At 39.8% G+C, this 13,810-nt stretch overlaps 1 protein-coding gene across 10 annotated transcripts in view; it reads left to right on the plus strand.

Annotated features, from left to right (window-relative positions):
- smoc1 (SPARC related modular calcium binding 1) overlaps positions 1 to 11,746 on the plus strand; it is a 53,330-nt gene extending 41,584 nt beyond the window's left edge. For 7 of the 10 annotated variants that reach the window (XM_046855652.1, XM_046855657.1, XM_046855659.1 and 4 more), the window contains 2 exons: positions 239 to 272; positions 9,910 to 11,746. In XM_046855652.1, coding sequence (XP_046711608.1) covers positions 239 to 272; positions 9,910 to 9,949 — 74 coding nt within the window. In that variant the 3' untranslated portion in view covers positions 9,950 to 11,746. Of the gene's footprint in view, positions 1 to 238; positions 293 to 9,909 lie in introns of all 10 variants that reach the window. The other 3 variants (XM_046855653.1, XM_046855655.1, XM_046855654.1) reach the window with 3 other exon arrangements.
- Positions 11,747 to 13,810: the final 2,064 nt, after the last annotated feature.

A 13,810-nucleotide genomic window follows, 5' to 3' on the forward strand; every position in this document is an offset into this window, starting at 1 on the left:
TAAGAAAGCTTTTCAAGTTAGTTCTGGACACTCAAGAACTCCTGGGCATTAAATGCAGTCCCACGAGCAAGTTTCATCTCACTGCTGAAAGTGTACACTGATGGAAAAAGACAGCTAGCCTTGCAAAACGTTGTTTGAGTTTTTAAGCCTTGCAGAAAGAATTTGTGAGTAGTGGAGATAAGTATACATCTTTCAATCTGTTTCTCCGACTCTCTCCCTCCCTCTCTCTCTTCTGCAGGTACAACAACAAGCAGCAGCAGTCAGGGGACAAGGCAAGGAACTAATTTGTTCAGTAAGGCCGCACTAATCGCTTTCACTAACATGAGTGGGTGCAGATGGCTCTGAATATCATGCATTAACATTCAGAATTACTAACACAGAACAGAATTGCAGCATGTCAGCGAAAGGATGAGTGTGTGTGTGTGTGTGTGTTTGTGTGTGTTGGCAGAGCTAGAAATAGCAATTCATTTGGATATACAGTATGTGTGTCGTAAGGAAGATGTTTAGAAAGTAGTGTTAATATTTCATGCTGAAGAAACTTAGCGCAGGTAAACAGAGCGTAGCAGGACAGTCAGCCATTCAGTTTAGCTCAATAGCCCAGTCTGCGTGGAGCAATGAGGTAGTGGAATTACAGGAGGCAGGGTCATCATGTTCGACTGGGAATAATTACTCCTTGCCCTTAGTTGACCTGAGCATGCAGGCCTGTTCGAGGAGGATGCACCTGTTTCTGCGCTCAAGTGAAATTACATGTCTTAGCTGTCCCACCTCATTAATCAAAAATCACTAGCCGTGGTATGAAAGGTTCTGTAATTTGTATTGGATTAAAACCCGTCTTTTCTTTTACTTTTAAAGATATTAAATGACACATTGTTTGGACTGAATGTAATCATTCTACTGTTACGAAACCCCAAATTATGAGGATGCGATTCTTTTTTATAAGCACTAGCGCTCAAGACGAGGGGGTTCCACCCAGTCAAGTGTCTTTCTCTATGTATTTTTTCCATTCGCTCTCAGTATGCTGTATATTCTAGGAACATAGTGAAACAGCAGATCATGTCTGGATCGCATGTAGGAAAATGTTGCGCTAAAATGGATGCTCATGGAAGACATCATCATCCTCCAACACACCCTGAAAAGACAGTGCAGGTTTATATTTATTAGCGGCCGGATAGCTTGTCTACAATTTTATTCCCTCTATGGGAAGGCTACAGTTTCAGACTTCTCCCATGTCACCTGTTAATTAGGATTTTTTTTATTATATTGGTTGTATTTGATTTCTGTGTACTGGGGGAAAACATTTCACATTTCAAACTGCCTGGACGAATTTATGTTACGGTTTTCTTAGCTTTTCTCTTCTTCCTTTCCCTGTGAGTCTGATTTTCTCAGCCTGAGAATCTCTATCATAGTTTGCCGGTCACTACGTGATGACAGGTCCTCAGCCCACTGCACTCAGTTCTTCTCTGTCTGGTGGGATTGTCTCGTTATTAAGAGCGTCGTGTCTGTTTACCCTGGCCTGCGGGCTGCTTCAGGGCCAGCGAGGCCTGAGCTCATGTGTTTACCCTGGCGCTACGTGCTTCACACTGAAAAACAGTGGCTGAAAAGGGGCATAACATCAGGCAAGGCAGCATATGGCCAGACATGCCAGGATAAACAACAGGTTCATTTGGACAGCCAAGGGGGGTTTTTTTTGCCCCCTGTCCACTGGTTTGCTTTAGATCCCCATAGACATGCCTGCCTTTCCCAGCACACACTCGGGGATTGATAAATTGGCGCAAATGTCTTTGAATAGACAGTTTTATGTCAGTTCACTGGAATACACTGAATTGAAAATTGATGAGTATACTCAAGGTTTGGGGCGCACCTCTGCCAAAAAATCTAAGACACGATGAGAGCGAGTGCCCATTTTCCCGAATCTGGCAGCAGCCGAAAGCTGAAATGGACTTTTTGCACTTTTTTTTTTTTTTTCTGTTTCTGAGCACTGTAAGTATGTTGGCTTAAAGCAATACTCTGTATCTGTAGCAACACCACCATTCCCACAGCGAATAGTTGCCTTTACACCTTGAAATCTCTAACTTACTTTATTAGGCTGTAAGCATTTCGGAGGCTTCAGCCTTGATTTGTGAAATGAATCGCTTTTTCTTGGCTCGGTTTTTCACCCAGTGTCGGATCGAACAGATCAGGCCGTATTTAAAAAAGAAGCATGTTCTAGAACTGTCTACAGATTTTAAGAAAATAAAAACTTTGACCTTGAATAGTTTTAAGACATTGGCTAATCAAAGTTATTCAGCGTCGTGAGACTCTTAGACAGATTTGCACGCTGCTCAGATATTTGTGATTTGGGTTCATGTGAGGAGCAGAAGAAAGACCAGAGCCACTGCCTGACGGGTTTATGTAACCAAAATACATATATCATCCAATACACATATACATACATCATGAACTTTACATTTTCGTCATTGTATAAATACAAATTAAATCTGACAATATTAATTAGAGGTCGACGATATGGGTTTTTCTCTGGCCACTGCCGATATTTAGATATTGGCCGATGGCCGATATATGATGCTGATTTTTCTTTCCTCCTTCATGCAATAAAATCTAATTGACATGATACAGAAAACTGCTTAAATTATATACAATACAGTTCTTAAAATGTTACTCATTCTCTCTCTCTGTTATTCATTCTATCACTCTAAATATTATTCTCATTCTCTTTCCAGATGTTATTCTCATTCTCTCTTCAAATGTTATTCTCAATCTCTCTAAATGTTATTCTCATTCTCTCTCCAGATGTAATTCTCATTCTCTCTCCAGATGTTATTCTTATTCTCTCTCCAGATGTTATTCTCATTCTCTCTCCAGATGTTATTCTCATTCTCTCTCCAAATGTTATTCTCATTCTCTCTCCAAATATTATTTATTTTCTCTCCAGATGTTATTCATTCCCTCTCCAGATGTTATTCTCATTCTCTCTTCAAATGTTATTCTAATTCTCTCTCCAGATGTTATTTTCATTCTCTCTCCAAATGTTATTCTCATTTTCTCTCCAGATTTTATTCTCATTCTCTCTCCAAATGTTATTCTCATTCTCTCTCCAAATGTTATTCATTTTCTCTCCAGATGTTATTCATTCTCTCTCCAGATGTTATTCTCAATCTCTCTCCAAATGTTATTCTCATTTTCTCTTCAAATGTTATTCTAATTCTCTCTCCAGATGTTATTCTCATTCTCTCTTCAAATGTTATTCTCATTCTCTCTTCAAATGTTATTCTCATTTTCTCTTCAAATGTTATTCTCATTCTCTCTCCAGATGTTATTTTTATTCTCTCTCCAGATGTTATTCTCATTCTCTCTCCAAATGTTATTCTCATTCTCTCTCCAGATGTTATTCTCATTCTCTCTCCAAATGTTATTCTCATTCTCTCTTCAAATGTTATTCTCATTTTCTCTTCAAATGTTATTCTCATTCTCTCTCCAGATGTTTTTTTATTCTCTCTCCAGATGTTATTCTCATTCTCTCTCCAAATGTTATTCTCATTCTCTCTCCAAATGTTATTCTCATTCTCTCTAAATGTTATTCTCATTCTCTTCAAATGTTATTCTAATTCTCTCTCCAGATGTTATTCTCATTCTCTCTCCAAATGTTATTCTCATTCTCTCTCCAAATGTTATTCTCATTCTCTCTCCAGATGTTATTTTCATTCTCTCTCCAAATGTTATTCTCATTCTCTCTTCAAATGTTATTCTCATTCTCACTCTCTTAAAATGTTATTCTCATTCTCTCTCCAGATGTTATTCTCATTCTCTCTTCAAATGTTATTCTCTTTTTTTCTCCAAATGTTATTCTCATTCTCTCTTTATTTTCTCTCCAAATGCAACATAATTTTTGAACAATGAAATATATAAGGCTAGATTAAAAACGAATGATAAGAATTTAAAGCCCGAGGGCCTTTGGGGAATGTCGGGGGTGAGGGTCAAGTGTCAGCTTTAGTTTTTTCCGCACCAATGTCTTTAGTCAGACGGCATCAGCTGTTTTTCGGCAGATTCTGTATGTCGAATCAGCGGCGGAGCTCGTTGACGAGAAAGAGAATCAGATTGGCTAATTAGCTTGTCTTTGCAATTTAGCAGACATGATTAAAAAAACCTACACGAATCCGTTAGTAATAATCGCAGCAGGTGGACACGCTACTTGCTTTTTATATTCATATTCTACCTCTTTCGGTTTCCCTGTTTGGATGCCTGTTACAGACTACTGCCCCCTGCTGGTGAGGGATAGTTATGTACTCTAACGCAAGCGCTGAATGTACACGCACAGTTTGATGTGTCAGATGTACCTGCCTTCTAATCGCCCTTATTTGTAGCAAAATCTGCAGATACTGTTTAATAAACTAAAAAATCGACCTGAATAATCGGCTTATTATCCCTTAAAAATCCACCGAAAGGCGTGTTAAAATAGGATCTGAAAATCTTTACAATGCTTTAAATCTTTACAAACATGTTTTATTTGCAGGAGAGAACATCAAATAAAAAAAAGATTATAGTTCGATCCCCGGTCAGGGAACAAACCCCAGCCATTAGGGTTGCACAAGCCTTAGTGCCGGTCCCAAGCCCGGATAAATGGGGAGGGTTGCGTTAGGAAGGGCATCCAGCGTAAAAACATGTGCCAAATCAAAACATGCGGATGGTCCGCTGTGGCAACCCTTATTGGGAGAAGCCAAAAAAAAGTTTATAGTTAATGTGGCAAAAAAAGATTAAAAACACTATTTTCGATAGCTTCATATTATAAAATCATGAACTTAATGTACTGTAGTAGCTCATGGCCACATTATTGTGAGTGCATATTTTACATTTATGGCATTTATGAAGTTGTCCTTATCCAGAGTGACTTACAATTATCTCAATAATACAACTATACAGTTGTGGGTTAAGGGCCTTGCTCAGGGGCCCAGCAGTGGCAGCTTGAAGGTGTTAGCATTTCAACTTTCCGATCTGAAGTTGAACATCTTAGGAGTTCAGTATAAAAAAAATTGCCCAGACACCCTCTATAGTAGATAGCTTTGATGCTGCTCTAGTGGACGCTGTTTAGTCCTTCAGTAAGGTAGGACTCCGACTCAAAAGTCAAATGGCAGCCATGTATATCTTCTTCGTACGAAATGCTCACATTAGGGGTCGCCACAGCGGATCATCCGTCTCCATACCCCCCTGTCCTCCACATCTGTCTCTTTCACACCAACTACCTGCAAGTCTTCCCTCACCACATCCATAAACCTCCTCCTTGGTCTTCCTCTTTTCCTCCTTCCTGGCAGCTCCATCCTCAGCATTCTCCTACTGATATACTCCATGTCCCTCCTCTGCACATGTCCAAACCATCTCAATCTCACCTACCTCAACTTGTCTCTCAAACATCCTACATGCGCTGTCCCTCTAATAAACTCATTTCTAATCCTGTCTATCCTCGTCACTCCCAACGAAAACCTCAACATCTTCAGCTCTGCCACCTCCAGCTCCACCTGCTGTCTTTTACTCAATGCCACTGTCTCTAATCCAAACATTGCAGGTCTCACCACAGTCCTATAAACTTTTACTCGCAGACACCTTTCGATCACACATCACTCCTGCCACATTTATTCACGACATCCTTTCTTTACTAAAAAACTTCACCAAAAAAATGTATTTTTAATTTTAATTAAAACATTTGTTTTACTGATGCATCAAGTCTCAAATCAAGATTCAAAATCCTCCATAATGCACACATCCGGCGAATAAAACCGTCCGTGTGGAAACATAGCAAAAGTTTTGATTGGTGTCCTGATGATTTACATAACACCAGAATTACTTAAAAACATTTACAAGAATATTTTGTCTTCATGCTCTGAGTCTGGTTTTACTAATAATAAACATACATTTGCATAAAACATCCATATTAGTCCATGCCCAGGTTGATTAGAGTAGTAAAAATTTGAAAAGTATTAATTTAAGGTACATTTAGAACAGATAGAAATGTGCAATTTATTTGCAATTAATCACAAGTTAACTAATGACAATTCTTTTGTTGATTGACAGATATATAGGTGTGTGTGTGTGTGTGTTAGTGAGTGAAGTTATATATTGTAATATGATTAATTGCTTTTTTATTTACATTTGTAAAACTTCTTCTTGCTTCTAGATGACATTGTATTGCAGACTGATTTTTGGTTGCATTTCATAAATTATAGAAATGCGCTCGTTTTAAAATCAGCTTAAGTATCTAAATAATTAATCTGAATATGAAGAACATTCTGCCATATACATAGTGATATACGCTAATTTTAACAGTGCTTCACACACTACATTCCTTTCCTTTCACCGAAGGAAGCCAGAGCACTAATCGTTACCCTGCAAAGGGACAGTTTAACTTTTATGTCCTTACTAAAAATGAGAAGGCCTATTAAACCACAGTGGCCGATTCTTCCAGGCCATTTGTTTTGGAAGTTGCTTTTCTCTGAGTTCTCACCCTAAAACCCACCTGCCCTGCACATTTCATTTCACACATTATTGTATATTGTTATTATTATATATTACTGCCTCATTGTTAGTGTTTTTTGGTGTCACCTGGCTTTGACAACGTTCTCCTGTTTTTTATAGGGAAAGCAAATCAAGCAAAACCAAAATCAGTATGCTCTTGATTACTAAGGTTCATTAGTAGTGTTGCCTGGGAGTCCCTGGTGGTCTAGTGGTTAGGATGCGGCGCTCTCACCGCTGCGGCCCGGGTTGGATTCCCGGTCAGGGAACCTACCCCAGCCATTAGGGTTGCACAAGCCAGTGTTCTCTTAGTGCCGGTCCCAAGCCCGGATAAATGGGGAGGGTTGCGTTAGGAAGGGCATCCAGCGTGAAAACATGTGCCAAATCAAACATGCAGATGATCTGCTGTGGCGACCCCTAATGGGAGAAACTGAAAGAAAGTTTATTAGTTATGTTGCCTGGATAAACATAAGTTTATTTGGACCACAAAGTGGATTAGTGGATATTCAATATTCCACTTGAAATCGTCAGTGCATTATGTGTTATCAGTGCAGCATTACTTTGTTTCTGCTTTGCATGGTGCAAGTAAGGCTATACTGTAGACTTAATAACTTTTAGGAATAATTCAGATCTACTCACATCAAATTTTGCTATTTCTTTATTACTAGATTGGTTACTATGGAAAATCATTTAAGTTCGCTTATAAATTCTGTTTAAACAAAGAGTGATACGGGGAGATGTGCACGTATATATTTCATGCCTAGGAATAATTGTTAGTCATGGTTTTATGTCTTTTTGCATGTAAAATACAAATGCCATGGAATAAGTGGATTAGCAGATACAAATGCAACGACATGAGTTAATAATAAACAAAGATTATAGAACTTACACCAAATAATGTTAAACATACATTTAAACCTGAGCATGAAGAGAAAAGCATGGCAGACAAATGCCAGACCTAGAGGGCTATAAAACGTGAGACTTATAGACATGTGGCAATCAATGAAGAAATGGAACAGGTGAAGTTAATAGTGACAAGTGATGGTGCAGTGGCTGATGGGAATCATAGTCCAGAGCCATATTCCTTTTTAGAAATAGTTCAGAATCCTGCCTGAATTCTTGTATATTTCAAAACCCTGGAATTCTGTCTGGAGAAATGCTGTGATCCAATGAAAATGCAACATAAGACATTTGGTCTTTTAATAATGTGAAAGCATTTTTTTTTTTTCCTTGTAAACCTGTGAATACCAGAGCATCAACCTGAGTGTCAGTGTGTAGTCATTTTACACTGGGCCGTAGTGTGCATGGCTCTAATCACAGATCAGCACTCAAGTAAGGCTGTTCGAAGACAGACCGGATCTGGTTTCTCCGCTTTATCCCTCGATCGTGTCCGGGGAGCAGCTTTGTGTCCTTAATGGCGCAGTCATTTCACCACTTTCCCCTGCTGAATGAGGAGAGGCCAAAGTGGACTGCTTCTCTAAAGCCTCTTAATTGCCATAGGGGACTGAAGCTATAGAGAAGACTGAGTGCGCAGACACTCAGATCTTACAAGGTCCTCAGAACCAGTGGACAAACGAGAACTCTCGAGTTCTCTCCAAAAAAGCTCCTAAAGGCCATCACACTAAATAATAGACATAAAAGTCAAGTTATCTTGTGAGCTCCCAAATATATATGGTTGATAGCACTGTCTGTTGTGATACACATACAGAGCATCTACTTTTCAGCGGAGATAGTGTAAGCAGTAAATCTGTCGGGTGTAATAAAACACAAACATACCAGTATTTGACTTGGAGCACACCTGCGTCACCCCACTCCCCCTCAGAAACCTGCTGTTAACCTTTGGTTCTTGTACACACACACACACACACTGCTCTCCAGGGCCAAAAGCCCCATCTACTCCCCATGCCCTTCCCCCATGGGCTATGAAGCTCAACTGGAACTCTCCCACTGCTGTCTTTAGGCGCCACCTGTAAGCAATCTGGGCTCTCTAGCCCAGTCAAGCCCTTTATTTCCTCAGCTCTCCAGCTTTACTGTGATTAATGGGCCCAAAAGGAGTCCCATACCCCATGCTGCTGACTTCAACAATCCCTTTAGATGTTAGATTGATTTTGTCTAATGTCGCATTATTTCAGGATAGTAATGTGAATATGAATGCGGTAATTAGGATTCGAATCACACTGTGCAGGCCATGTTCATACTAATAGGTTTTCGTTCAAAAACACATAATTTCCCCTCCGTTTTGGCCTTTCGTCCACACCGAGACTGCTTTTTTGGTCAACCCAAAGCTTTTTTAAACGCTTATTTCGTGTGGCAGTGCGGACTTTGAAAAGGCTTTCGTAAACAACGACGCATTTTTAGTCATGTGACAGTGCCTTTCCTCGACATCGCTGCAAAGTTTCAAAGAGACGAAAAGGCGGAAATGACGCAGGACGAATCATCTCGCATTTGACTCATGCGCAGTACAGGGAGCGTTTTCAAGATGTTTCAGCGTAGATAAGCAACTTTTGGGAAACGATTGAAAATGATAGAGCGAAGCGTTTGTAAATTAATGCGTTTTCAATAATTTATCATTCACAAATATATTCTCTTAAATCTCTTATTTACTTTTATTTTCTCTTACTTTTTATTTTATATTAGCAGTTTTCTTAATAGCCAGTTAGGTTTCTATTCTAATGCAAGTTGTATTTCGCATAACAAATCAAAAACTTGATTCTTGAATCTTGAGAAAAACACTTGAGGGTGATTCTGGCGTGAAGTTTGCTCACTGTTCCCACCTTGAAGTTGACAATTGACCTACAGTATTCCAGCATAAATAGCTTTAACCTTTTTATAGCAAAGCATTCAGCCAATTCTAACAGTTATAATATAATAAAGAACATTTTTTTATCCATTCATGATTAGAACTAAGAGGTTCAGTGGAGCAGTTAAATGGTGTGAAGGAAATAAAGAGAACCGTGAAGAGGATCTTCATCTGCAGGCTTAAACAATTGTTTTCTGAAAAGCTTGCCTTACATCTTGACACACTCCAACCGTAGACATAAAGTACAGTACAGACGTCAGCACTAAATAAACTGTGACAGGGGTCAGTAGACAGGATGGAGGACAAAGAAATAGTAAGTGAGAAAGAAAGAGGGATGAGCATAAGAAGGTAGAGGCTAAGAAAGAGTTACGATGTGATCACAGAGGAGAGATCGGGTTCCCACATGACTTCCGCAAGGGAGAGAACGCACATCTCATCCTCCTTTTCTCAGACACACGCACTGGGATTTAAGACTTTCTGTAATGTCCTGTAGTGTGTGTGTGTGTGTGTGTGTGTGTGAGATCGGCAAAGCTGCTGTTGGTCATGTGATGTGCATTGAAGTGAACACTGAATCTCTGACTCTCGTTTCTTATCCTGTCTCTTCCCAGTAGGCCGTCTAGTGTGAGAACAGAAGCTTCCAGAAGATGAGCCAAGAGTCGAGAGAAGAAGTGGCTGACGACTTAAACAGAAAGAGAGAGAGAGAAAAAAATAATGTCCTAAAGAAAAAAAAAAGCTGAAACGATAACGTCGGAGCCAAAATACTTGCACTTTCTTCTCCCAGCAGTAGTCATTTGTTCTGATTTGGTTGTAAACATTTTATGATATAGGATCTGATGTATGCAAAAGAAATGGCACTCGTACACGCACGTGGCAGAAAACCCGCTTCAACCCGGCGCAACACGTTCGAACTTATTAGAGTACTCAACACACAGCGAGGTCTAGTCAGTATTATACACCACAGCAGAATTTATTCACAAGCCTGCCATGTAGTCTTCTGAAATAGCGGTCATAGTTGCACATAGCCAGTTTTTTTATTGTTTGTATTTGTAAAGGTTTTTTTTTTTTTTTTTTTTTTTTTTTTTTACATTGTATGTGCACCATTTGGACTAAGCACATACAGATTCGAAGTATAACTCCCATGTACCCTGAATATAATGTGACAGATGAAAAATAATGACGTTGGTACTGTAGTGTCCACTTTATTAGGAACACCTGCGAATTCATGCAATTATTCAGTCAATTCTTTTCTAAAAGGATGATGATGATAAAAATAATAATATTAACAAATACCATCTTTTTCACCTACATAATAAAACCAAGGAACAATCCATTGTAATATATGAACAGGTTGTCAGTATTGCAATGCACTGTAGAAAGCAATCAACCTACATTTTTTTTGTTTTGTTTTTACATTAGAGGAAACAATATGCTAATGTGCTTGTTAAAATCCTTTATCTGGTATAACAGCTTGATGCAAAATGGAAAATCTGTTGAAATGGTGCCTCTACGGTGAGGAAATTCATGTTGTGCACAGTGAACGCGGCACTAGTGAGTTTCTTTCGGGTCACATCCAGGAAAGTCGGATGCCCGTATCAGATACAGCAGTGTAATCATGTTGTGTAATGAGTTTATTTATAGAAATTCATATAATATATTGGTGGCATGTCAGAATATAAAGTGAACTCTATACCAGCTTCGAGTGAACGCACGTTGCAGGATGTAAAGCATTTAGACTAAATTATTAAACACTTCCAATAAATAAAAAAAAAAGAGTGGATTTAAACACTGCAATTAAATCTTTTCCATCTGATTCATCAAAAACATGTATTTTTTTAATTCACAGCACATTTAAACACAGAATGTACACCTATATCATATATAACGTTATGCAATTCGTCACGTGATAAGTATCAATGGTAACATTATTCTTTAAATGCCTGTAGGCATTAATCGCTTATCTATGTGTTACACAGTGCTCATGTAGTCCCTTGAAATAAAGAGAATTAGAAAAGTCAAAGAAGAAAAATACAGAATGCCATGTGAGACGATCTTTCCGATCAAAGAAAGATGGTAGATGGTAGATGATTGTGTGTGTGTGTGTGTGTGTGTGTGTGTGTGTGTGTGTGTGTGTGTGTGTGTGTGTGTGTGTGTGTGTGTCTGTGAAGATGTCCTTGGACGTGATTGCTTCGGCTTGTGAAAGGGGAAAAAAAGCGCACCAGTAAAGTTGTAAATATGTATCATATGTGCCGTTTGGTCTTTTGAGTTTTTCAGCATCAGTCATGCAGAAGACTTTCTAAACACAGGTTGTTTTTTTTTTGTCATCATTTAGAACCTTTTTTGAGTAAACTGTGTAATTAAAGTGTTTTGCCATCAGCCTGAGTTTGTTTAAAAGTTTGTTCATTCCGTTTCAATGCCTGTGTGTGAAAATACACATTTCTAATGTAATGTCTGTCACTTGTCTGTTTATTTAAGGGGTTTTGATGGATGGGTTCATTAGTCTTCTTTACTGCTTCAGAGCATGTGTATCATTTATGATATAAAATATTTAGCCTTAGATACCTAATGTAAACTAGTCCTTAACAATAAACTAGTCCTTAACAATCCTTTTCTTAACAATGCTCTAATTTTATAGACTTGGTATTCAGACAACACACTGAAGCCAAGCCTTATGTTATTTTTCTTTGTGCATAGCAGTGGCTGTTATGCTTTATTGTTCATTTACATCTTTGCTTTTATAGTAATACTATACACACTGCCCGCATACATCATCTATAGCAGAAGCATCAATATTAACCTCATAAAATGACCCCAGGTTTTCCATGCATTTTTTGCAACTTTCTTCTGTGGATTACTGTTTTGCTGGGGATTTGAAATCAAGACAAATTGTGTGTTTTTGAGCAAATTCTACAGGAAAGTAAATGCAAAAGTATGAATGGTTCATGGCAAAGCTTAACTTTTTTGGCCATTCTTTTCCAGCTTTTCTTAAAAAAGTCTATCTGGTATATTTTCAACCAAATATCGACCAAATCAATTTTATCTCCTAAAAAACAGCTATTAAATCCACATGAATATATCTGAGCTTGTGCAGTTTGCTACAGATGTTGCTTTTGCGCTCTATGAGCATCCAAACCTAGAACTTAAAAATACAGATTTGATCATCTGTCTGCTGGATAGCCCTTGTCTCACCAACTCGAAATTTAATTGGTTTAAACAACTGCTTCATGCAACATGTACTTTATGCTAAAGGAACTCAATGAACAGGGCTCAGGGCTATAAGGCATATTCATTTGACCCAGGCAACATTTGATAGGACAGCTGAAATCTGATTGGATAGAAATGTCTCTAGGTTACGTAAATAAACTTAGTTGCCTGAGAGAACGAGATGCTGCATGACAACGCTTTGGGAAGGCTTCCGCATTGCTCATGCTCTGAATCACGTGTGTAATCCTGCCAACGGCAAAACGCGGCGTCAACGACAGGGTGATGTCACGACCAGGAAGCTAGACGACATTTCCTTTCAGGAACTTGAGATGCGTCAACGCTTTGGGAACGAGTGTCCAATCATGCCACACTGACCAGTCCTTGCCTAGTGTGTGAGAGCACAACCAGAGTGCAGGACAGAGGAGCCGGCAGTGGCTCTAAGGTCAGGGTCGTAGAACCTGATGAAGGTCAGCGGGGTGGACCGGCCCGCAGTGTTGCAAATGTCCTGGAGTGAGACTCCAGCAGACCAAACCTTGATCCCCAAAGGAGTGGGGAGACCAGAGGACTCATATGAAGATGAGATAGCATCCACAATCCACCTACTGAGAGTCTGTTTGTTGGCAGAAAACCCTTTGCTATAGGGGCCATAGCAGACAAACAGCTGCTCTGACTTCCTCCACGGACTCGTCATAGTTGTTTTTGTTTCTCGTGGTCAGGGACTTAAAAAAGGAGGAGGATAGAATGCCTGCAGCACGGCAGGTCATGGGGGAGCTGTGGGCCCCTTAGGTACATACCCTGGTTTAGGGTAAAGGAGGGCACTGGCCATGCCAGGGGTAAACTCCAGGGAAAGAGCCTGTAGGTCTCCGACCCTCTTCCGGGAGCGGTCTTAAAGCAGTCTTAATAGGTATATATACCTAAGTGCCACCTTCGCCAATGGCTCGAAGAGGGGCTTTGAAAGAGCCAAGACCCATACAGGCACAGGATGACGTGTCACCAAGGATTGTTTACCCAGCGACTGCCCAGCAAGCAAGGCACAATAGGCCATGATAGCGGACACATAACCCTTTAGGGTTGAAGGAGCTAACCCTGCAGCAAGCTGTTCCTGCACGAACTTCAGCACTGAACTAACAGGGCAGTTAACTGGGTCCAATTGGTGGTGCTCACACCATGCAGCGAACAAGTACCATTTAGCGGCATACAACCTCCTCGTAGAGGGAGCTCTGGAATGGAGAATGTTCCCCACTACCTCAGTAGAGAGACCAGCTGCTAAGAAGTCCCCAGGGCCACAGCCTCCATAACTCTGGGGGT

Source organism: Silurus meridionalis, chromosome 8, assembly GCF_014805685.1.
Source record: "Silurus meridionalis isolate SWU-2019-XX chromosome 8, ASM1480568v1, whole genome shotgun sequence".
NCBI lineage: Eukaryota > Metazoa > Chordata > Actinopteri > Siluriformes > Siluridae > Silurus > Silurus meridionalis.